The sequence below is a fragment of the Coregonus clupeaformis genome, chromosome 23, assembly GCF_020615455.1.
Source record: "Coregonus clupeaformis isolate EN_2021a chromosome 23, ASM2061545v1, whole genome shotgun sequence".
Classification (NCBI taxonomy): domain Eukaryota; kingdom Metazoa; phylum Chordata; class Actinopteri; order Salmoniformes; family Salmonidae; genus Coregonus; species Coregonus clupeaformis.
Genome location: NC_059214.1, coordinates 16,693,694 through 16,719,750, shown reverse-complemented (window position 1 = coordinate 16,719,750; position 26,057 = coordinate 16,693,694). Strand labels below are relative to the sequence as shown.

General features: G+C 41.5%; 1 protein-coding gene across 3 annotated transcripts; it reads left to right on the top strand.

Annotated features, from left to right (window-relative positions):
- Nucleotides 1-23,590, top strand: LOC121536667 (signal transducer and activator of transcription 4). Of its 3 annotated transcripts, none has more exons than XM_041844089.2 (23): nucleotides 1-132; nucleotides 667-795; nucleotides 1,796-1,931; nucleotides 10,399-10,497; nucleotides 10,923-11,094; nucleotides 11,548-11,633; nucleotides 12,389-12,540; nucleotides 12,801-12,959; nucleotides 13,386-13,478; nucleotides 13,604-13,663; nucleotides 13,929-13,949; nucleotides 14,278-14,371; nucleotides 14,687-14,728; nucleotides 15,849-15,932; nucleotides 16,822-16,920; nucleotides 17,058-17,193; nucleotides 17,504-17,556; nucleotides 17,779-17,873; nucleotides 18,944-19,080; nucleotides 19,445-19,639; nucleotides 19,924-19,967; nucleotides 22,864-22,955; nucleotides 23,183-23,590. In XM_041844089.2, the coding sequence occupies exons 2-22, from the start codon at nucleotides 668-670 to the stop codon at nucleotides 22,930-22,932; spliced, it is 2,154 nt and encodes a 717-aa protein (XP_041700023.2). In that variant the 5' UTR covers nucleotides 1-132; nucleotide 667; the 3' UTR covers nucleotides 22,933-22,955; nucleotides 23,183-23,590. The 3 variants fall into 3 exon arrangements, with proteins under 3 accessions (XP_041700023.2, XP_041700022.2, XP_041700021.2); XM_041844088.2 differs by having other exon boundaries at nucleotides 14,684-14,728; nucleotides 19,448-19,639; XM_041844087.2 differs by having other exon boundaries at nucleotides 14,684-14,728.
- The last annotated feature ends 2,467 nt before the right edge of the window (nucleotides 23,591-26,057 follow it).

Sequence of the window (26,057 nt, the reverse complement as noted above, 5' to 3'; positions counted from 1 at the left end):
TATAACGTGACGAACAATATAAAATGAGTCTCTGTTCGGAACTCACGAAGGCTTTAAGAGGAAACAACTGAATAACATTCTCTTGTGTAACGTGGATATTTATGTGATTGAGCACCGAGTCCAAAGACACAGGTAGGCTTTCACAAACAGTGACGTCTCACAAACAATTATGTTTTGATAGTCAATGACCAGAACGTTTTTATCTAGGTCTGCTACAGAAACAAAGGTAGGAGAAGTTTATGCTGCTGTAAAATGGGAATTACAAGAAGTCGGATGTGGTGGTAACTGACAGACACGCACTGTAGTCGACGAGCATCAGTAATAGAGGTGCCTTATGGGGCTGGGAATACGATTGATCTATTATTCTATTCATTAGCCCACGTCGAATAAATTGTATTACTGGATAATGACAGAGATAAACAGCTTCATAATACTTTCAATTTGTTTTGTATATGCACTGTGATACGTAAATGAAACACAATATGCATCACAGTTTTATAAAAGGTAGACTGCTCTTTTTGAATAGTCTACACTATCATAAACTATTACGTATCTGGACAAAAATAAGCTTAATTCTACAAGCACTGCTCCTTCAATGACTCTCACAGAAGTGCAATTGATTTGGCTATTTTAATTTGCTTTTGTGTTGTTGGCATTGTACCACAGAATGAATCAATGGAAACAAATTCAACAGCTAGAGATCAAATACCTGGAGCAGTTGGACTACCTTTACGATGAAAACTTCCCTATGGACATTCGGCAGGTGCTTTCCGACTGGATTGAGAGCCAGGACTGGTGAGTATGTGTGCCAGTCTTTATGTGTGTCTTTTATATATATATATGTGTGTGTGTGTGTCTGTCTTTGTGTGTTTTTTGTGTGTCTGATATATATATGTGTGTGTGTGTCTGTCTTTGTGTGTGTGTCTGTCTTTGTGTGTCTGTGTGTTTTTGTGTGTCTGTGAATGTGTGTTTGTTGGGTTTCTGTTGAGAATATTCAGGAACTGAAACACAGCAGCTTCAAAGCCTTCGCATCTCAGGCAAATAAAAAAGGATAAAGTCCAATAAGATATGCTGTCATTGATTTGAACCTTAAAGGCCACAGTGACTTTCTTTAATGCAACCGAGACACACTAAAACACACAAATGTACAATCTCAATTGGTGCAATAACTGGGCTGTGTGCAATTTTTTTTTTTTTTTAATAGGTACTTTACAAATATTATCAGGTCCCACAGCTAGGTCCCTGATCTCTGTTTCTAAAATGTCTGTTTATACATAATGTTTTCACTGCAGATGTAAATTAGCTGTCAGCTAAATCTTTTCATATGGCTGGATGTCCTTTGGGTAGTGGACCATTCTTGATACACACAGGAAACTGTTGAGTGTGAAAAACCCAGCAGCGTTGCAGTTCTTGACACAAACCGGTGTGCCTGGCACATACAACCATAACCCATTCAAAGGCACATAAATATTTTGTCTTTCCCATTCACCCTCTGAATGGCACACATACACAATCCATGTCTCAATTGCTTCAAGGCTTAAAAATCCTTCATTAACCTGTCTCCTCCCCTTCAGCTACACTGACTGAAGTGGATTTAACAAGTGACATCAATAAGGGATTATAGCTTTCATCTGGATTCACCTGGTCAGTCTATGTCATGGAAAGAGCAGGTGTTCCTAATGTTTTGTACACTCAGTGTATCTTCTACATGTTCTTATTAATCCCATTTTGATTGAGCACTGAACACTGTGAAATTAGATACACTTTATCTTAGCTTTGTATGTGCCTTTTTCAGGGATATGGCCGCAAACCATGAGTCCATGGCGACAGTTCTCCTCAGCAATCTCCTGTCTCAGTTGGACAGGCAGTGTTCTCAGGAACAGAACTTCCTACAAAGACACAACCTGAAGATCATCAACCAGCAGTTACAGGTGCCACAACAACCTGCCTTACAATACCATACACCCCGGGCAAAAACAATCAAAACAATAATCGGTAGCACTGGTGATTCCAATTTTAAAAAAGTTAGGCGCACAACATAACATTTAGGAGCATCAGAAAAGCAGATTTGTACATTGATTTAGATAGCCTTTATTGGGCCTATATGCATTCTAGCTACGTTTGAAGCACATGCTGTGCCCTAGAAACTAATAACCCTTTAAAGGCATTGTTTATTATAAAAAGCTAAAATGTTGATACAAATACCTGCATGCTGAAATCTACCGCTCAGATTTTTTTTTACATAAGCCTATGCAACAATAACCTATTAAAAACAGTTCTGTAGCAATGAGGGTTGTGCAGTAGGCTATAAGCCCAATACATTATCACTGCATATTGGCTATGCTTGAATTGCCCTGCCAATGTTGTTGAGGTATATGATCAGTTGTTCTATTACTTGTGTAAGCATACATGTAAATAATTAGCTTTTTTTTTTTTACTGGACTGATGGTGCCTGCTTCTGATGGTCAGTTTCAGCAGAGGGAGGGAGGGAGAGAGCAGCAGAGGGTCCGCCTCTCACCATCCCTCCGCTCTCCCTCCCTCTGCTGACACCGTCTTCCCGCTGATGGCGACACGTGCATCGCATTACTTCTGCCTCATGCACAAATTCATGTTACTCCTATGCCCAGAGAAAGTGAAATATTTATTGATGTTAAAATGGACAAAAGCCGCTGATAATAACAATGCAAGCATTTCGATACACTTTCCTACTCATTCATTGCAGCTGCAGTGCTGGTTGAAGTGCGAGTGGAAGAAGCTAATGTTATGGCTTATAAAAGGGTTGAATAAAAAGTGTTACAGTGCTGAGTAAAAACGTAAAGATGAACTCACTCATAAAAACAGCAGCTCTTTGCTGTAGTTGTTGACAGTCTCTCTAGTGATGGTTTTAAAAATTTAGAAATCTCACAGTATAAATTTTGCTGTGTGCTCGAGGAATCTGCAGACACTGTAATTTGAGCTCTCCGATTGGCCAGCCGTAGGCCTATAAGTGCACTTGATTTGCTGTGTCCAGGACCGTGTGGTATGGCACTCGGCGACAGCGGTACAGCGAAGCCTAATCATAACAACAATTATTCTGGGTGATATATTTGTTTTTTGTAGTCGAACTAGTGCTCTCAAAATAAAAATCCAGGTCGCACAGCAAATTATTTAGGAGCATATGTGACCAAAATGGTCGCACTTTAGAGCCCTGCATACACCTAACCTAGTTAAAACCCGACTGAACGCTGCGCTAAATCAGTTTGCCAGCCTACCATACACCATGCAAATCCAACATTGATAACATCAAACAGTCTGTCCTTGTAATTTATGTATTCAAGCATTGAGGTGATTTTAGTACAACCAACCCATAATTTCCCGCTAATGGGGAGTGTCACTGTGTAGTCCAAGGTTAATCAACTACTATTTGAGAAGGTCCGGTCACACATATCTCCTAGATGGCAAAGGTCCGGATGGATATTGTAGTTTATCGGCTTAGTACCAAACCCCAGCCTCGCAACCCATGTGACCCCAACTGTTCAAACTGTTCCCACCCCTCTTGTTGGTAGAGAGAACATTTTGCAGTTTTAAAGCTCATTCCCTGCAATTCTACACATTTTGCCATGGAGCGGAGAGAAAATTTAGCATTTTTAAAGCTAATTTCCTGCAATTCTGCACATTTTGCCATGTTTTGATACCTGAGTCAATGGGGGCCCTCTAGGGGTTGAAGCCCCTGGGAACGTAATCTGGCCATGATAACTACAATATTTAGATGGCTGGTTAGCCTAACTTCCCCATCTAGCTAACATGGCCAGTAGTTGATCAACTGGACATTTCTGACAGGAATAAAATAAAATATCTCTAAGGTCTGTCAGTGAATAACATAACAAGAGGAAAACTGCCCATGCACTACCAGATTTTGAAATTGATCCTTGTGCATTCTACTATTACAACTCTCAGCAGCAGTAAATTAAAGGGATACTTAAGGATTTTGGCAATTCATCCCTTTATCTACTTCCCCAGAGTCCGATGAACTCATAGATACTATTTTTTATGTTTCTGTGTGTAGTTTGAAGGAAGTTGCTAACTAGCGTTAGCGCAATGACTGGAAGTCTATGGTAACAGCTGTGCTAACGCTAGTTAACATTGGCTCGCGAAACCCTAATTCTACAAGCAAAACCCTAACTTCCTTCATACTGGATGTAGAGACATACAAATGGTATCCATCAGTTCATCTGACTCTGGGGAAGTACACTACATTACCAAAAGTATGTGGACACCTGTTTGTCGAACATCTCATTCCAAAATCATGGGCATTAATAAGGAGTTGGTCCCCCCTTTGCTGCTATAACAGCATCCACTCTTCTGGGAAGGCTTTATACTAGATGTTGGAACATTGCTGCGGGGACTTGCTTCCATTCAGCCACAAGAGCATTAGTGAGGTCTGGCACTGATGTTGGGCGATTAGGCCTGGCTCACTGTTGGCGTTCCAATTAATCCCAAAGGTGTTCGAAGGGGTTGAGGTCAGGGCTCTGTGCAGGCCAGTCAAGTTCTTCCACACCGATCTCGACAAACCATTTCTGTATGGACCTCGCTTTGTGCACGGGGGCTTTGTCATGCTGAAACAGTTGCCACAAAGTTGAAGGCACAGAATCATCTAGAATGTCATTGTATGCTGTAGCGTTAAGAGCTCTTCAGTAAGGCCATTCTAAAGGCAATGTTTGTCTATGGAGATTGCATGGCTGTGTGCTTGAGTTTATACACCTGTCAGCAACTGGTGTGGCTGAAATAGCTGAATCCACTAATTTGAAGGGGTGTCCACATACTTTTGTGTGTATATATATATATATATATAAGTATTAAAAGCCAGACTGTTGCAAAAAACTCAATTCTGGATCCGGATCCAGATGGCGGTACATCAGTTGAGTATGGCTGGTGTAGTCTGTGTGTTCAGTATGGATAGGGAAGTGAAAGATGATAAATGGCTGTTAACTTGTTTTTGTTATAGCTTTAGAGATTGGCTTACGCGTGTATTGGTCTTCCTCATACTGAGCATTCTTTCACTGATAAGTATGTTATTGTTGTCCCAGTCATAATTTGACCTCTTACCCTATTGAGGCGAATCAAAGAAACATGTTCGTAGTCTTGCTGAGGTCTCAGGACATTGACTGGTGGTAGTATATTTCTTTGATTCTCTGAGAATTGTACCTTAAAACACTAACAGGAATCGAAAATGGTTGTTTGAGGCTGATGGCCATGGGGCCACATTTCTGTGTTACACTAACTGATGTAGGAAAGACATACCTCAGCAGAACCTTGTGGTTTCCACACCTCCATTTCATGTGTGTATATGTGTGTGCAGATCGTGTGATGCCTCTCAGAGGAAGTTGTAGCACGAACATCGAGAGGTTTGGCTTGGGGTGGCGATGTGCGTTTTGTTATTGTTTAGGTGTAATGTCTATGACGCACAGAGGACAGACAGAAAATATCTCTTTCTAGGCAATAATTTGTGCTGAGTCTTCCTTGAAGGTATACAAGCATTGTTTGGGGTCCATTCTTTTGAACTCAGTCAATTTAGGGAATTCTATGCAAATGCATTTTATGAATCGAATAAACCCTTGTCCAATGTTTCATACCTGAATTGCATTTGGTTGTGATGGAATTGACCCTAACCTTGTATGGCACTGAATGAAAAAAAACATTCAACCCACTATGCGAATACATTAGTACTGGAAATCAAGATTGCAGTGCTTATGTCTCATCCAAAGCTACACTCTTAGAAAAAAAGGTTACAAAATGGTTCTTCAGCTGTCCTCATAGGAGAACCATTGACATTAAAACATTTTGATTTTAGCAGACACTCTTATCCAGAGCGACTAGGGTTAAGTGCCTTGGTCAAGAGCACATTGACAGATGTTTCACCTATTCTGCTTGGGGATTCAAACCAGCAACCTTTCGGTTACTGGCCAAACGCTCTTAACCACTATGCTACCTGCCGCCCCAGCCAACTTCCAGGTAAAACCCCTTTTGCTTCCACTAGGCTACCTGCCGCCCCAGCCAACTTCCAGGTAAAACCCCTTTTGGTTCAGTTAGAACCCTTTTGGGTTCCATGTAGAACCCTCTCTGAAAACCAAAATGATTCTTCAAAGGGTGCTCCTATGGGGACAGCCGAAGAACCCTTTTAGGTTCTAGATAGCCTTTCCTACACTCTTTGAGCCGCCCATTCAGCACCTATTTTTCTAAGGGGATTTCTCTTGATCAGTTAACAAAGTCAGAGGGATGAAAGAGGGGTTTTACTGTCCTTCTCTGAATACAGTAGGCCGAATTACGCTGCTGAGCTGACGTTGTTTGTTTGTGCTGTAGTCATCATTGTGATGATTTAAAGGGTATCGCGTGGGTTTTCAAGACTGAATCACCCTCCTGTCATTGGTCACAGACAAAGACTGAAAGAGAAATCAGGTTTCACATGTTCACATCAAAATGTTCCCTTTTGTCACAGAGGCCTTGACAGAATCTGTGGCATTTCGCAAAACCAGATAAATTATGTCAAGATGCATGTGGTTTTTGATACAAGTTTTGCACTGAACTGGGTTCAGATCACAGAGACCGCTAAACTAACTAAAGGAACAAATTAAGGGGTACAGAGGGCAAGTCCATTCAAGGTTTTGTTCATTAGGGTACACTGTAGCAAAACAAGCATTTCTTATTGAATAAGTTCAGGTAATACCTCCATGTTTCACTCTTTCTTAAATGTTGTGCCTAATGAACACAGCCCATGTAGGCCTGGTCTTTTTACAGTAAATGTCTCCTTGTTCGCACTGTCATAGTAGACTTTAGGTTATGCAAAAATAATGTGTCTATACAGTGGGGGGAAAAAGTATTTAGTCAGCCACCAATTGTGCAAGTTCTCCCACTTAAAAAGATGAGAGGCCTGTAATTTTCATCATAGGTACACGTCAACTATGACAGACAAATTGAGAAAAATAAATCCAGAAAATCACATTGTAGGATTTTTAATGAATTTATTTTCAAATTATGGTGGAAAATAAGTATTTGGTCACCTACAAACAAGCAAGATTTCTGTCTCTCACAGACCTGTAACTTCTTCTTTAAGAGGCTCCTCTGTCCTCCACTCGTTACCTGTATTAATGGCACCTGTCCACAACCTCAAACAGTCACACTCCAAACTCCACTATGGCCAAGACCAAAGAGCTGTCAAAGGACACCAGAAACAAAATTGTAGACCTGCACCAGGCTGGGAAGACTGAATCTGCAATAGGTAAGCAGCTTGGTTTGAAGAAATCAACTGTGGGAGCAATTATTAGGAAATTGAAGACATACAAGACCACTGATAATCTCCCTCGATCTGGGGCTCCACGCAAGATCTCACCCCGTGGGGTCAAAATGATCACGAACGGTGAGCAAAAATCCCAGAACCACACGGGGGGACCTAGTGAATGACCTGCAGAGAGCTGGGACCAAAGTAACAAAGCCTACCATCAGTAACACACTACGCCGCCAGGGACTCAAATCCTGCAGTGCCAGACGTGTCCCCCTGCTTAAGCCAGTACATGTCCAGGCCCGTCTGAAGTTTGCTAGAGTGCATTTGGATGATCCAGAAGAGGATTGGGAGAATGTCATATGGTCAGATGAAACCAAAATAGAACTTTTTGGTAAAAACTCAACTCGTCGTGTTTGGAGGACAAAGAATGCTGAGTTGCATCCAAAGAACACCATACCTACTGTGAAGCATGGGGGTGGAAACATCATGCTTTGGGGCTGTTTTTCTGCAAAGGGACCAGGACGACTGATCCGTGTAAAGGAAAGAATGAATGGGGCCATGTATCGTGAGATTTTGAGTGAAAACCTCCTTCCATCAGCAAGGGCATTGAAGATGAAACGTGGCTGGGTCTTTCAGCATGACAATGATCCCAAACACACCGCCCGGGCAACGGAGTGGCTTCGTAAGAAGCATTTCAAGGTCCTGGAGTGGCCTAGCCAGTCTCCAGATCTCAACCCCATAGAAAATCTTTGGAGGGAGTTGAAAGTCCGTGTTGCCCAGCGACAGCCCCAAAACATCACTGCTCTAGAGGAGATCTGCATGGAGGAATGGGCCAAAATACCAGCAACAGTGTGTGAAAACCTTGTGAAGACTTACAGAAAACGTTTGACCTGTGTCATTGCCAACAAAGGGTATATAACAAAGTATTGAGAAACTTTTGTTATTGACCAAATACTTATTTTCCACCATAATTTGCAAATAAATTCATTAAAAATCCTACAATGTGATTTTCTGGATTTTCTTTTCTCATTTTGTCTGTCATAGTTGACGTGTACCTATGATGATAAATTGAAATGAAATGAAAACAGGCCTCATCTTTTTAAGTGGGAGAACTTGCACAATTGGTGGCTGACTAAATACTTTTTTTCCCCACTGTACCTGGTATGGTCTCATTCCAATGGAATTATTCATTTTGTTTCTTCACACCTAATGGCACACCTGATTCTTCACACGCCTGATGGCATACTTTCTCTGTGGTGTGTCGGTGGAGAGCAATGACAGTACAGTGGGTTCAGGTTATTCAAGGATGTACAGTGTCTGGAAAAACACCTTTCAAATTAAATTAAATACTTCCTTATTGGTCAATAGACACTATACATTCTAAGGAGAAAGTAGGGCAAACCTAAAAGGCTCTGCATGGTCAATCTGGCATCTGCTTTGGCCGTACAGCATTTACGGCGATACGGCCTCTGCAGAAGTCAGGGCATTCATACTTCTTGTGCTTTGCAGAGCAGTTGAGCAGAGCTGTTGTGAAGGAAGTTGTCAAGGAAGTGAGTTTGTGTTTATGCAGGAACTCCCACCCCCACCTACCGTCAACCAATCATGTCAATGCTGAGCTATACAGAGCCCTCCGCATTGATACAACATTTGGGAGTGACGTTGATCAATGAGATTACAACCAATATTCACCCACTCAAAAAGACAGCCAAAAGTTAGTTGAATTTCCAATGTGCTATCACTATACTTTCAACCATTTTAAAAAGCACAGCAAAGTTCAAATGGGAATACGATGTCAGATATTTTGTTTATTTATACAACAGATTGTGTTATCACTGTGCTTAATGTAATAGCAGGACCAAATGACCTGGATTGCAGTTGACATTACATGAAAAGTACATGGTGCAAGTGATCAATGCCGTTTGAGATTCTACGCAGATTATTACAGCAATTGTGAAGCTCTCCACAGACCTGCGACGATCTATGCATGCTATCGTGAACATGCAAGCTTTATATGATTACATAACATTACTTTTATAGTTTCAGTAACCTCAATATGGCCATGGATGTGTTACTCATTTTAAGGTTGAATGTTAGATTACTTAATATTATTGAATTGTGTTTGGTTGACAACATTTTAAAGGAGATGGATCTACTGCTGTCCATCTGAGCAACTGGCTTAGTCATATTCTTTAACTTAGATTTTTGGTTGAGATGGTGACGGGAATCCAACAAATATCAATTATTAATTTGAAAACCAACTGGAATTAAAGCCAGACAGTTCCACAGATGGAACTATCCAAGCAGAAGATCCATCTCATTCAAATATTGATATTTGGTTGCTTTGACAATAAAACACAATTCAATATCCTACAATTTCAAATCAGAGCTTTTTTTGTTGAATCCTCAATTTAAGCAATAGCTGTTGATGACTTTGCAAATGCTATATAGTCCTAAATAGCATCATTGATGATATTTGAGTGATAAAGTATGGTCACATTTCATAATTTGCTCTGTTAAACCTACCCTTTGGAATGACTTCGATAGCAACAATAAATCTATTTAGTTTTTATGTGGAGATTGCTCAACAATCATTCTCACTATAGCTCATTGGTATTAGTCAGTGACAAAAATAGCTACGCAAGGCTGGGCTTGGTTAAAACCCTGGATGGGAGACCAAAGGGTAGCTGTAGATAGATCAACTCTCCAGTAGGAGGTGCTGCCCAGCCTATAGTTTTCTTCTTCGGATAGTGGATATAACGTTAAAGATCTGACGTTGTTTTAAAATTCAACATATTTATATAAGGTTTGTCTATGTTGAAATTTGGTTACTATGATGACATATTCATGTGGTTGAAATTTTACCTTCATAACAACAGTTTAAGTTAAATACGTTGACAAATTACGTTGGAACATCATTGATTCAACCAGTTTGTGCCCAGTGGGTAGTGTGTAGAAGTGTGGTGGGACCGGGTTTAGATCGCATGCAGGCAGGGGCCTGCATATGTCAAGAGGCGTAGACAGCAGCATAATATTCCAGCGCCTGTCAACCCAACACATTAGCAGTTTCGCCGAGAGATTCAAATATCTTGACAAGGTCTCTAGGGGTGTGTGTGTGTTCATATGTCTATGTTCCTTTTCAGCTGAAATGCAAAGCCTACCCTCTGCTCATGGCCGGGGTCATCTCCACTTGCCTCAGAGAGGAGCGTCGTATCATCTCCACAGCCAGCAAACAGGAACAGGTGTGTCACTCTGTTATTACGTCACCAGGAAACCCCCATGATTTTCCCTCTGATCTCTCTTTCCTCAAAATACCTCGGAAAACAGAGGCAGTAACAGGAAGATTTAAGACTAAAGTGCAACAGAAAGGCCTGTGTGTGTGCATACAGATGTAGCATCTTAATTTGATCACCCTGTTGCAGGATGACTTTCCTGCAATGCAGGAAATGTTAAACTTGTAGTGTATTTGAGGTTTAAAAAGGCTTCTAAAGTTTGTCATTTTCTTTTACGAAAAATGTATCGACCCCATTCATTATAATCCACATAATAATTCACAAACAGTATCCTGTTGCTGCAGGATTATTTTCCTGCTGTAGGAAACTGCCTCAAATTAAGATCCTACATCTGTATGTGTGTGGTTTACTTCACCTCAATATCTTCTTGACAGGGCCCATTGGAGAAGTCTATGCAGAACTCCGTGGCCTTCGAGAGACAGAAGAACATTGACAACAGGGTGGCGGTGATCAGGAGTAGTGTGCAGATGATGGACCAGGCAGTGAAATATCTAGAGGACATGCAAGACGACTTTGACTTCCGCTTCAAAACTATCCAGTCTCGAGGTCAGCTATATGGCCAATCTAAAATCCACTTTCAGCTCCTATCCCCTATGGACTCCCCGAAGATCTGAGATGATTTGATAGCTATCCTATAATATCGGAGAGCTGTAAGTAATATGGCAATAGCTGCGCCTTGCCCTCTGGTGGCCTGATGTGGTGGAATTATTGAATAACTAAGGGTAAGACTTTACTTAAGCCCTGCAGGTATAATGCATTATGATGAGGTTATAATGCATTATAAGACTTGTCATAAGCATATAGGCTTAAAATGGGCATTTTGGGATTTGAAAAACAACATAGCAATCACCCCACCACTTGTTATATTCTTCAAGAATCAATGGCTATACTGCATTCATTTGAAAGTCAAAAATGTTTGTACCAATCCCAGATTGCCCCTTTAAAGTGTTACCACTATGTTCTTTTCGCTGTCATATTAGATGTGTTTGTGTCCTTCAGATCCGGCGGACATGAACACGGAGGTGATGAAACAGGAAGTGACCCGACTGCAGGAGATGCTCAACAACCTGGACTTTAAGAGGAAGGTGTGGAGACACTGTTATATACATTAGATAAACCAGCAATCAGCTATGTTTTATCAGCTGCACCTTTTTACACTCTGGTTGTTACAATATGCTTCCTGTGACGCGTGTAAACAGTCGAAGCCCTTATCTTCTATCTAAACAGTCGTGGTCCTCTGTAGCTCAGCTGGTAGAGCACAGCGCTTGTAATGCCAAGGTCGTGGGTTCGATCCCCGGGACCACCCATACACAAAAAAAAAATAACAATTATGCACGCATGACTGTAAGTCGCTTTGGATAAAAGCGTCTGCTAAATGGCATATTATATTATTATTATCATTATTATCTGCGATGCCTTATCTGCGAGTGAATATGCGTTTATTTGAGTTGGTGCCACCATTTGTCATTTATAACCATGGTAGGTACTTATGCAATTGCTGTCTGATGTAGTTTAAGTCTATACAACTCTATATGAATATTTATCTACAGTATATAGATAAAATTGTTAAAGCCTTCCCTTTTTTGGGGCCTGCGACACATGGAGAGCACCATGGCGTCAAGCACAAAATTGCAAGTTTGATTAACATTGCAAAACAGTTCAGTCAGTTTTGATATCAACAAATAATAATTGAATTCACTTTGGGGTTATACTATTTACATCAATTAGTGCATACATATTCATATGGGTTGGCCCCAGTGGGAATGCTAACACCATGCGCTTACCAACTGAGCCACACAGAAGACCGGACCAGTATTTATATTTTATTGTTCCGCCACAGGAGATCCTGTCTAAGATGAGTGATGTGATAAAAGAGATTGACGCTCTGATAGCCTCCCAGCTGAACCTAGAACTGATGGAGTGGAAACGCAGGCAGCAGATCAACTGTATAGGTGGCCCACCGCTCACTGGACTGGACCAGCTCCAGAACTGGTAAAACACACGTGCAGGAATGCATGAACGCACACACGCACGTATGCATGCATGCACGTACATATACTGTACACACACACACTAGTAAAGAAAGCCCTAATAAAGAAAGACACTGAACACATACACGCCCTAGTTTGAATCGCCAGAATCAGTCATTTTCAGATCAGCTTTGTGTTATCGCTTAACTCCTAACTCTATCCCAAAATACAGTAACTTGGGATTTTAATTGCTTGTCCCCTTTCCCCCTCTCGCTCTCCCAGGTTTACTCTGACAGCCCACAGTCTGTTCCAGATGAAACGTCAGCTGGACAAACTGGGAGAGCTTATCCTGAAGGTGACCTATGAGAGCGACCCCATCCCCCTGCAGAGACCGCAGATGGAGGAGCAGGTCAAACACCTCATCTACAACCTCATCAAAAGGTACTAACCTCAACGAACACACCTGTGGTCAAATACCTACCTAATCTAACTAAATGCATAATGTCAGACTACTTTAGACTCAGCGGCACCAGTTAAAACCAATAATAAATAAATAAATTGTCTGCCAGAGTCTCACTTTGGTTAAATTACCACACTTGTGCCTTAAAGTGAACTTAGAAAGACTGAACGTAAATGGAAGACCTGCAAACTTTAAGATGCAACTACACTTAAAGTCAAATAATGAATCAAATATCCATCACAAAATAATTATCCCAAAAAACTAAATTAATGGTCTTGTTGACAGGGAAATGGACTTGTGACTTATATTGCCTCCACCCAAATCTAGGTGGTGTACACAACTGCTATCATGCTATTGTAGTTCTCTTGGGTGCCATCTTTGTTTCATCCTTTGTGCAATTTCCACAGCTCATTTGTGGTGGAGAAGCAGCCATGGATGCCAACCCACCCCCAGAAACCTCTCATTATCAAGACTGGGGTGCAGTTCACCACCAAAGTCAGGTACAGTATGTGTATCAAGATGCAACACAACTCAATGGTGCTTATCAATCCGTTGTGTGTGTGTGAGTGCATATTAAATGTATGTTTTTGCTGAGTATTTCTGTTTGATCACGTTGTATATCCAGATTGCTGGTCAAACTCCCAGAGGTGGATTATCAACTGAAAGTGAAGACAATATTTGACAAGTGAGTTAGACATCCGCAAAAACATTTTAATATCCATCTCTTAGCCAATGTTTGTACACTGGTAGCAATGTAACACAGAAATATGTGGCACATTCGCTTTAAAGGGTGAGAGAACCAGTGGTTGCTCTTTGCAAGCTCTGTTACACATACTGTGTGTGAACATGTCATGGATATACTGTGTTCTATAAACGGAATGTTTCATAAGCAAGCTGGCACTACATTACTGAGTAAATTTGCTATGTTCTATATTTTCTTTCCTGTGTAGGGACCTCCCCCCTGGCAGTGTGTGAGTATACCTGTGCAATCTCAATGTGGGCTGTTCCGTGGGGATTTCTTGTTATTGTTATTTAGGCCAATATCTAAGCTTCTAAGTAGGGATGAGATCGAACACTGACAAAAAGAGAAATATGAGAAGCCATGTTTGATTACAAATCAGATGACCCGGTTTAAGTGAACAGAATAATCACCTTTTTAGTTGCCTGGAATTCAACTTGAATTTGAGTTGTTTTTACCTCTGCATGCGTTTGCCATGCATCTTAGCTCATTTTGTGTGTGTGTGTGTTTGCTTAGTTCAGACGATTAACTATGGCTTTACCACATCCCTCTCCATTCAGACATCGTCAGTTTTTCATCCTGACTACCAACACCAAAGTAATGGACGTGGAGGAATCTTCTAATGGCTGTCTGTCTGTAGAGTTCAGACACTTGGTAACCGCTCACCTTCACTGTCCCCACTAACACACTAACATATTTATAATAATTAAAACTCAATCTGTTAATCCACAGGTTTAGTGAAACATTTTAGTGTACTCAAACTAATTTGGTCCAATGGGGCTGGCTGGCTGCAGCAGCCATATTGGATGTTTGCAATGACCCTATTATATTGCAAAACGTATTTCTTATGATCGCCCTGGCCTAGCTGTACATTCAATTGTGTGAATAGTTCATTTGATTATGCATTTCTGTATATTTATTATGAATTTAATTAATTAATACAAAATTATTTTTTTGTATCTTCAGCAGCTGAAAGAGAAGAAATATGTTAATGGCGCCAAGGTGAACGAGGTGAGAGAAATATGACAGTTGAACAATACTATTTGTTTTTCCCTAAATGACGGTGAAGGGTCAGTGATTCAAGCCTATCAAAAGGTGACACTTTACCACAGTGAACTTTAGAAAAGCTTGACCTTCAGATTTGTTTGCGGTTGTCACTAGTTACCACAGCCACAAACTCATAAACGCTGCCTATTTCTAAAATGTATCTTCTTAAAATCTGATTTGGCGATATAGCCAATTTTGACTTTGTGGCTGTGGTTACTAGTGCAAACCTTTGTTTTCCATGTTAGCCTTTTAGAACTGCTTTGGGGAGCAACTATAAGTCTTTAAATAACAACTACAAAAAATATTAATTCTGGTCAACCAGAGGTAATTTAATAAAAGTAATTGGACACTGAGGTGAATTAAGAGTTATGATTTATTTATTTTTAGAGGTCAATTATTTTGCCTGAGTTAAAAACACAACTCAAAAACACTTCCATTAAGAAAAGGTAGTTGCTTTCTTGAAACAGTAGAGGGCAACATTACCTTGGATTTACAAAGTTGTTCCCTCAATTTGAAGTTTAATTTTGAACTCCTTTTCAGGACAATGGTGCGTTTGTTTGTGTACGTTTCGAGATGGCACCATAATTTATCGCAGATGAAAAACCTTGTAAACTTTAAACAACGTACTCTTTCTGAGTTTTTTAAAATCATAGATTGACGTTTGAATATACAAAAAGGAGTTTATTTGACCTTTTTATTCACATGACTCAACAAGATGGGTCAAGTCTTCCTTCACATGCTCTAAAGACTAGGATATAGGATCCTTATTTTATCCAGAAATTGACTGAATGAATACCGCTATTAAACTTCCCCCTATTACTCATATACTGTAGAGAAAATATTATTACTTCATTGGAGATTGTTTCTCTGGAGTTTTCCCAGCCTTGTTATGGAATGATGTTCTTTGTTAAATTCCTTATCCTGTTGATAGAGCTTGTCATGTTTGTCATTGAAATGTAGGAAACTTTTTAGTGGGTCACTCACTGAACAAAAAAGGTTTAATAGCCCTTGGCTACTGTATTTCATGCGTTCTGAGGAAAAGGTTTAGTAAAGTGTGTGTGTGTGTGTATTCTGCTGGTTCCAGGGTCCTCTCTCTGTGACGGAGGAGCTCCACTCCCTCAGCTTCGAGGCCCAGTTCAACATACAGGGCATTAACATCGACCTGGAGGTCAGTCAGTCTGCACACTCCTTCACACGTCCTGTATACGACACTCCCACACACATTCTTACAATACTCCACACATAATCCCTCACACACCCCATATAACCCCCACATAGTCTTCCTGGCATACATTGTCAGTCATCATTAGTCCTTGTCTAATGTTAGGTTATGTAGTTTAAGTCTTAGGAGCATGATTAAATACTTCCACACTCCATACCCAGGGGGCAGCACCAACAGGGTTTAAATGCTGTGCCAAGCCTTTATAAGCCCACAGGTGCAAGCAATCAAGGTGATCGTCAGTCAGAGCCGTGAGGCTGCTTGTTTGTTTGGTGGACATGAGGCCTTTATTTTGGCTTTGAGTCTTTAATTTGGGTATGCCTCTTTGTAGTTTTCCTTTTTGTTTGTTTATTTTCGTCACCATCTGAACAAATAATAATCCGCTTGGGCTGGCCCTGAACTCTGTAATTTTGCTGTGTCCTGGGTACATGCATTCAACACCTGGTCGCATATGCTTACTTGTCATATTAATGCACACATCAAGTCAGGTTACAGAACAATTAGGCAAGCCTAGGTTCCCTAGACCCAGAGAGTGTAGTATAACAGTAGGATGTCTATTCAGTTCCGTAACAGTAAGCATATACTTTGTGTGGGTGCAGTCAGGTCCATAATTATTGGACTACTTGCATGCTCAAGAAAAAGGAAATATTATTATTTTATACTAATACAATTGCTCAGAGAGATTTTGTTTAACTAGTAATACAAATTATTGGCACCCCTGTTTTCAGTACTCTAGCACCTTCCCCTTGCAAGGATAACACTGAGCCTTTAAAAAAAATGTTTTGAGATTGGAGAACACATTGGGAGGGATCGTATGTGTGTGTCTCTCTCTCTGCAGACCTACTCCTTTCCTCTGGTGGTCATCTCCAACGTTAGCCAGCTGCCTGGAGGCTGGGCCTCCGTCATGTGGTACAACCTGTTGACTGACGAACCCAGGGTGCGCTGAGATCTCTCTCTCTCTCTTTCTCTCTCACACACACACAAACACACGCTACCATTGTTTTAGGTGTTATCTTTTATCCCTTTCTCCTCACCTCTCTAACCCTCTACCTCTCTCTCTCTCTCTCGCTATAGAACCTGGGCTTCTTTGCCAGTCCTCCGCGGGCCAGTTGGGGCCAACTCGCTGAGGTGCTGAGTTGGCAGTTCTCCACTTACACTGGGCAGGGCCTCAACAGGGAGCAGCTGTGCATGCTGGGGGAGAAACTCATGGGTACGACGGCCCAGTGGTACACTTCATCAGAGCATAAAACACTGTTGGCATACATACACCATTATTTTGCCCAGTTCATGAGGAACAGCGCACCCTCCCAAGTATTTTCAAGTTTGGCAGAACAGCAATGTGAATTATCAGAGATGATTTAGAATCTGTCTGACTTCCAACCACCACAAGTATGGAATCATTCTATATTATCTAAGGATTGTGTTATTTTTGTTCAAGAATAGCTGAATATTCATTCTTAGTGTATGAATGTGTACTGGTTTGTTGATCATCAGAATTATATGAATAATCTTCACTGTAGGTCAGCAAGCCTCCCACAATGAATGTCAGGTATCCTGGTCCAAATTCTGCAAGGTAGGTCAAGCAGTCCTACATTCTCCATCTTGACTTGACTTATTCATTTCAGCTCCTAGTGGAGTCATTCTCCATCAACAATTAATAATGCCTCACTTCCTCTCAGCCTACTTCATTGGTCAAATTAAATTGATAACTTGAGGCTCTTTTTTTCTGAAAGATGCCATATACTTTTAAGGATATTTTCTCATCTCTCTTTCCCATTCTGTCTGCTTTTTCCAGGAGAATATTCCCGGGAAGCCTTTCAGTTTTTGGGTGTGGCTGGATTCCATCCTGGATCTCATCAAGAAGCACCTGCTTCCCATCTGGAACGACAAGTGAGATTTGGGGCCTGTCAGAAACAACCCCTATCCCCTTCCCCTTAGGGAGATTGACGAGGGCGGCATTTTGCGAGCTAAACTCACCAAAAATACGCACTTCCAACAACATATAACACCTCACATAATTCTGCCCAAAAACAATGAAAACTTCTCTCACCAATTTGCATATGGGCTATTTAGGTGAGTGCTGATGACGCCCCATGATAAGCAGTGCCCACTTTGCCAAAGGCAGGGGCGCAAAAATATTTAGCTTACCCATGCCCAGCGCGCCTCTCCAAGGTGCTGTTGGAGAGATGCAGCGCTGTGGCGCTCCAACAACTCTCTGTCAAATACATCTAACATAAATCATGTAGCATATAGAAAGAGTAGTAGCCTCTGTGGTTTTTCTGTAGCCTACAGACTGGAGAACAAATTCATGACACACTTTTTACATCATTAAATAGCCAAAATTGTGGTGCCCCATATCAAATAGCCTAAATGGCGCCCCATATCAAATAAAACATTTGCTTTGATGAAAATATGACTTTAAAAAAACACCATATCCTAAAAACAGGACGGGTCCAAATAAAATGGACAATATTGAATTAAATTAGACTACTCAACTGCTAAATTGTCATGATGATCAGTGATTTCAAGTTTGTATTTGTCCGTTTTTGACGAGCTGATTCAAAGTGAAGATTGAAAATACTTCTGCATTTCCCAGTGTGTAAATACATAGATTCTCATTGCAAATTGGCTCCAGATAACTCCTGATGAACTTGGGTAGCTGATATTATTATAGTCTTAAGCTTTTGTCAGGAATCAATCAAGCCAATGCAACTACCTGTTTTACAAACGGTAGCCTTCATAAAACTGCATAGCGGGCCGATACACCGATACTGAAGCCTACACTATTCTAGTTTTGCAGTAATCAGGAAGTGAATCATTAGGTTCAGTTCCATTTGAATGGATTTAATCTATTCACTCAGAGGGCTTTAGAACACTGTGTACTCTATTACATTAGTGGGTGTTAATGCATAATGTAATAGTGGTGTAATTTATGGTGTGGTTTGCTTGTGCTTCTTCAGCTGCATCATGGGCTTTGTCAGTAAGGAGACAGAGAGGGCCCGTTTGAAGGACAAGGAGCCTGGGACATTCCTGCTGCGCTTCAGCGAGAGCCACCTGGGTGGGATCACCTTCACCTGGGTGGAGCAGTCCGACAGTGGTGAGGCCCGCTCGGTTGTCAATTACTGTGGTGTCGTGAAACATGTATCTTGAAGAGGCTATATGGAACTTTTGCATCTGCCCTTGAGCCAAAAAGGGTCCCCTTCATGGAGATACATATTGTCCAGAAATGACCTCATTAGGGGTCACACCTCCCCACACCCATTAGTAAAATCATATTGTTTTCCTAAGATAATGTGGTGGTTTCATAAGATAATAAATGGATTCATATTTTATCTGAACCATGCGGTCAACATTCAAATCCCAAATTTGACATAAAGAATTAGCACCTAAACTTCCAGTGTCTTAATATTTATTCTGTAAACATCCAACTCTGATTGGCTCTTTGGTTGTGTCTGTGTCAGCAGGAGAGGTTAAGTTCATCTCGGTGGAGCCATACACCAAATCACGCCTCAGCGCTCTCCCGTTCGCCGACATCATCCGGGACTACAGGGTCATCGCAGACGGAGAGGTCCCCGAGAACCCGCTCAAGTACCTCTACCCCGACATCCCCAAAGACGAGTCCTTCAGACGACATTACAAAAGTCAGCAGAGCAAAGGCAAGATGGCTGCCGAGACATGTTTATGATGGAGAGGGTTTTGGGTTGTATTTTAGATATAGGAATTCTGACCAACTAGGGTTCCAGCAACTTCTCTATGAATGAGAGTAAGTATGTTATGGGGGTGCAACATTTTCTCATTGTTTTCTGGGGATGTTTTTTATGAATACCTGTGTGGTATCTAGTTACTGGGGGAGGGGAGAGGGGGGTGGTTGGTGCACAACATGCAATTATCTATTATTTTTACTAAAATGGCCATATTCTCCTATTTTATCTTCTTGCAGTCTTTCCATACATACCATCTACATGGATCCCCATCTCCTTTGCAGTGAGTACAGAACAGTTTGTTATGATCTTATAATTTGTGCAGACCAGACATTGCATGCAGACCTGTGCCGAAGATGTGTATTTGAAATACACCTATTGTAGGATATATTAGGTACATGTACAGTATTATTTATTTATTTATTTATTTATATATATATATATATATATATATATATATAACACACACAGAAGTATGTGGAACACCCCTTCAAATTAGTGGCTTCGACTATTTCAGCCACACCGTTCCTGACAGGTGTATAAAATCGAGCACACAGCCATGCAATCTCCATAGACAAACATTGGCAGTAGAATGGCCTTACTGAAGAGCTCAGTGACTTTCAATGTGGCACCGTCATAGGATGCCGCCTTTCCAACAACTCAGTTCATTACATTTCTGCCGTGCTAGAGCTGCCCCGGTCCGCTAAGTGCTGTTATTGTGAAGTGGAAATGTGTAGGAGCAACAACCGTTAAACCGCAAAGTGGTAGGCCTCACAAGCTCACAGAACGGGAACGCCAAGTGCTGAAGCGCGTAAAAATCGACTGCCTCTGTTGCAACACTCACTACCAAGTTTCAAACTGCCTCTGTAAGCAACGTCAGCACAAGAAGTGTTTATCGGGAGCTTCATGAAATGGGTTTCCATGGCCGAGCAGCCGCACACAAGCCTAAGATCACCATACGCAATGCCAAGCGTCGGCTGGAGTGGTGTAAAGCTTGCCGCCATTGGACTCTGGAGCAGTGGAAACTTATTCTCTGGAGTGATCAATCACGCTTCACCATCTGGCAGTCCGACGGACAAATCTGGGTTTGGCGGATGCCAGGAGAATGCTACCTGCCCCAATGCATAGTGCGAACTGCAAAGTTTGGTGGAGGAGGAATAATGATCGGGGGCTGTTTCATGGTTCGGGCTAGGCCCCTTAGTTCCAGTGAAGGGAAATCTTAACGCTACAGCATACAATTACATTCTAGATCATTCTGTGCTTCCAACTTTGTGGCAACAGTTTGGGGAAGGCCCTTTCCTGTTTCAGCATGACAATGCCCCCGTGCACAAAGCGAGGTCCATACAGAAATGGTTTGTTTAGATTGGCGTGTAAGAACTTGACTGGCCTGCACAGAGCCCTGACCTTAACCCCATCCAAAACATTTGAGATGAATTGGAACGCCGACTGCGAGCCAGGCCTAATCGCCCAACATCAGTGCCCTACTTCACTAATGCTCTTGTGGCTGAATGGAAGCAATGTTCCAACATCTAGTGGAAAGCCTTCCCACAAGAGTGGAGGCTGTTATAGCATTAAAGGGGGGACCAACTCCATATTCATGCCCATGACTTTGGAATGAGATGTTCGACGAGCAGGTGTCCACATACTTCTGGTCATGTAGTGTATGTTAGTCAGTGGAGGCTCCTCCTCAGAGGAGGAATAACATTAGTTATCCTTTTTAGATAAAACTATACTAAATATATTCACGTCACCAAATAATTGATTGAAACACACCGTTTTGCAATGAAGATCTACAGTAGCCTCAACAGCACCCTGTATGGTAGCACCATGGTGTAGCCGGAGGACAGCTCATCCTCCTCTGGGTACATTGACCTCAATAAAAAACCTAGGAGACTCATGGTTCTCACCCGCTTCCATACACTTACACAGTAATTATGTCAACTTCCGGAGGATGTCCTCCAACCTATCAGAGCTCTTGTAGCATGAACTGACATGTCCGCCCAATCAAAGGATCAGCGAATAAATCAAGTACTGAAAGCATAAGCTACAGCTAGCAAGCACTGCAGTGCATAAAATGTGGTGAGTCGTTGTTTCAAAGAGAAAGACAATAGTTGAACAATTTTGAAATTAATTTCTTAAAAAATGAAGTAAGAGAGCGAGAGAGCTAGCTCTATTTCTTTTGTATTTTCTTTAACTTAGCTAGTGAATGCAGCTAGCTAGTTTAGCTTACTCAAACACCCGGTTCAAACAGAGTTATGTTAGCTAGCTGGCTATGGCTATCCAACACTGGAACTCTTCCAAGTCAAGGCTTTTGTTTTTATTAATTTATTGACATTGGGGCCCGCCAGTGTAACTGCTAAACTGCTTACTGACTGTACACTATACTGCATGATTGTAGTGCTAATATGGTGACAGCGATGTAGGCTGTGTGTCGAGGTTAGCAGTTCTGAAATGAAGTTTTGGCTTGAAAGTCTTTTTTTTATGCCTGGTCACAGACAGCTTATGTGTTATGCACAAGCGAAGGGAAAAGGTGAGAAGAGGAGAGCGCGTAGCTGCAAGAAGGAATTATACAACGAGTGAAGTGATCATGCTGGTTGTATGTGGCTGCTATGAAAGTGAAGTGTTTGCATATGATCAGGGGTGTATTAATTCCGCCGATTCTGTTGAAAAACGGTTCTTAAACGGAAGCAAATGGAACGAAACGGAAATAAACATACCTGAATTTGTCCAATCGTTTGCAACTGTTGGACTAATGATTACACCCTAAATCAGCTAGATGCAGGTAAGAGTGTGCAAGGCGGTATTGAATGTGTCACTGTGTCACCTTGATTACTCAACGTTTTCTCTCGACCTGTTGTTTCTACGTTGTAAACTTTTATTTATAGGCTTGGTTGTAGCAACCTCATGATGGGTATAGGGAAAATGTTAGTATCATGTAGTAGCTTAAACCTATCGATATTACATTGAGCTGGGTGAATGGAATATGAATGACGTCATCCAATATGCTGTAATAGAAATAAGCCCATGCTCATAAAACAAATAATCGTCCTCCCTCTTAAACAGCACCGACCGCCACTGTTAGATATATTATTTTAAATATCCTATGTTTCTCTAGTCTAAACCATTTCCTTGGCTTATGTCCATCTTGCTTTCTTTCTCTCCACTGCTGATGCCCCCAGTGCCAAACCTCCTACTCCCCAGAACCCCCATGTCCCCTGGGATGTTGGACGAACTCACCCAGCACCTAAGCCCCTTGGAGATTGAGACTACCGTGAGTACAGTAACCTCCCCACCTAAAGTCACACAGCAGCTAGCCTAGTCCCATACTGCAGGCCTATCAACTGTAGCCAACTCATCCATCATTGCAGAGACGCAGTTGCCGCTAAGCCAGTCTCCAAATGGACTGAACCTGCCGAAACTCAAAACAATCTTTATCTTCTAGTTGCATTGTCATCAGTTATGCATTTGTCTGACTTTTACTTTCCTATTTATATACAGCTGAGTTCTCTGTACTCCGAGTAACACAAGATGACCTGCGGAGTATGCCAAGTAACTCCTCTACGACTTGTGTTCTACTGAGGCCCACTGGATGTGGCATTTTCTTACATCTCATCACAATATATTGCTGTTCTATCCAACTGCTAGTATTGTCTTTGAGCCCATTGTCATGAATACAAATGTATAATATGTTGTAAGCGTAAAGTAGATATTAAATGCAGTGGTACATCCAGTGTGTTATATCACTTCTCATAAATTGACATCTTTAATTGTATTGTGCGTATTTAATTGTGTGTTATGAAATGTATTGTATAATGCTGTTGATTTCTGTTTCTCAGTAATTTTTTGTCTGTTATTGTTGGACTATATGTCTTAAACTTCTCTATCAAGAATAAATATTTATTTTCGCATTGTCTTTTTCATTAGTTTAGCTACCAATTTGATATTTTTGCACTAAGAGCCCAAGGCCTCTCCAGTAGAAAAAGGGTTTAACTACATATGATTTCCCCTATTGTCTTTACTACTGAGTAATGGTATACATATAGATAGCTGTAATGGTCCATGGTCAACAATAAGAGGATGGATAAAATATTGTACTGGACAAAGCAATATTTTTCATCAGATTTCCTCTCCTTGAATAAAGAGTACTCTGACCTATGGAATATTAATTTCCTTTGTTTTTATTAATTGACTAATGACTGCTTATCAGGTTGTAGCCAGCTACATTCGTTCGCAGCGATGCCGTTTTTCAAACAAAGTCAACACATTTACGGCATTTAGCAGACGCTCTTATCCAGAGCGACTTACAAATTGGTGCGTTCACCTTATAGCCAGTGGGATAACCACTTTACAATGTTTTTTGTTTTTTTTTTGGGTGGGGTAAGGGGCGGTAGAAGCTGCAGCCATTGCTAGCTAGCCAACACTACCAGCTAGCAGTACTGTAGCAACTAAATACAATATAATTTTAGTCAATGAGAATTTTGCAACGTAAAGCTTCACTTTCTGAACATTCGAGATGTGTAGTCCACTTGTGTAGCTAACATGACTGACCTTGTGCTAGCTAGCCAACGTTTAATTATTTCTGCGTTATGAAAGGAACTAGACACGGACATAAATGATCTGTTTAGTGTGTTAACACACTATTGGTAGTTTGTTGTAACAAAGTATTGGTGCTAAACCGTGTGTTATTGGATGCTAGCATGCTAGTTATCTATGGCGTCATAGGATACGGTGCCCTGGGCGGTTTTCACGGAAGAATACTGTACCAAGTTAGCTAGCTGAATAAACTAAGTTAGTCTATTACTAGGAAACATTGAACCGCTGTAGTTTACAACAATTATAATTTCTAAAGTGGAAGTTGGGAGACTTATATTTGAGTGTTTCAGTGAAAGCTAAGTGAGGGAGGCCCCACTCTCTCGCTTCCCCAGATGTTTAGTTAATTTTATTCCGATCTCGTTTGCATTATTGTAGCCTTTTCTGTAGCCTGTCAACTACAGTGAGGGGGAAAAAAAGTATTTGATCCCCTGCTGATTTTGTACGTTTGCCCACTGACAGACATGATCAGTCTATAATTTTAATGGTAGGTTTATTTGAACAGTGAGAGACAGAATAACAACAAAAAAATCCAGAAAAACGCATGTCAAAAATGTTATAAATTGATTTGCATTTTAATGAGGGAAATAAGTATTTGACCCCTCTGCAAAACATGACTTAGTACTTGGTGGCAAAACCCTTGTTGGCAATCACAGAGGTCAGACGTTTCTTGTAGTTGGCCACCAGGTTTGCACACATCTCAGGAGGGATTTTGTCCCACTCCTCTTTGCAGATTTTCTCCAAGTCATTAGGGTTTCGAGGCTGACGATTGGCAACTCGAACCTTCAGCTCCCTCCACAGATTTTCTATGGGATTAAGGTCTGGAGACTGGCTAGGCCACTCCAGGACCTTAATGTGCTTCTTCTTGAGCCACTCCTTTATTGCCTTGGCCGTGTGTTTTGGGTCATTGTCATGCTGGAATACCCATCCACGACCCATTTTCAATGCCCTGGCTTAGGGAAGGAGGTTCTCACCCAAGATTTGATGGTACATGGCCCTGTCCATCGTCCCTTTGATGCGGTGAAGTTGTCCTGTCCCCTTGGCAGAAAAACACCCCCAAAGCATAATGTTTCCACCTCCATGTTTGACAGTGGGGATGGTGTTCTTGGGGTCATAGGCAGCATTCCTCCTCCTCCAAACATGGCGAGTTGAGTTGATGCCAAAGAGCTCGATTTTGGTCTCATCTGACCACAACACTTTCACCCAGTTCTCCTCTGAATCATTCAGATGTTCATTGGCAAACTTCAGATGGGCCTGTATATGTGCTTTCTTGAGCAGGGGGACCTTGCGGGCGCTGCAGGATTTCAGTCCTTCACGGCGTAGTGTGTTACCAATTGTTTTCTTGGTGACTATGGTCCTAGCTGCCTTGAGATCATTGACAAGATCCTCCCGTGTAGTTCTGGGCTGATTGCTCACCGTTCTCATGGTCATTAGAACTCCACGAGGTGAGATCTTGCATGGAGCCCCAGGCTGAGGGAGATTGACAGTGCTTTTGTGTTTCTTCCATTTGCGAATAATCACACCAACTGTTTTCACCTTCTCACCAAGCTGCTTGGCGATGGTTTTGTAGCCCATTCCAGCCTTGTGTAGGGCTACAATCTTGTCCCTGACATCCTTGGAGAGCTCTTTGGTCTTGGCCATGGTGGAGAGTTTAGAATCTGATTGATTGATTGCTTCTGTAGACAGGTGTCTTTTATACAGGTAACAAACTGAGATTAGGAGCACTCCCTTTAAGAGTGGGCTCCTAATCTCAGCTCGTTACCTGTATAAAAGACACCTGGGA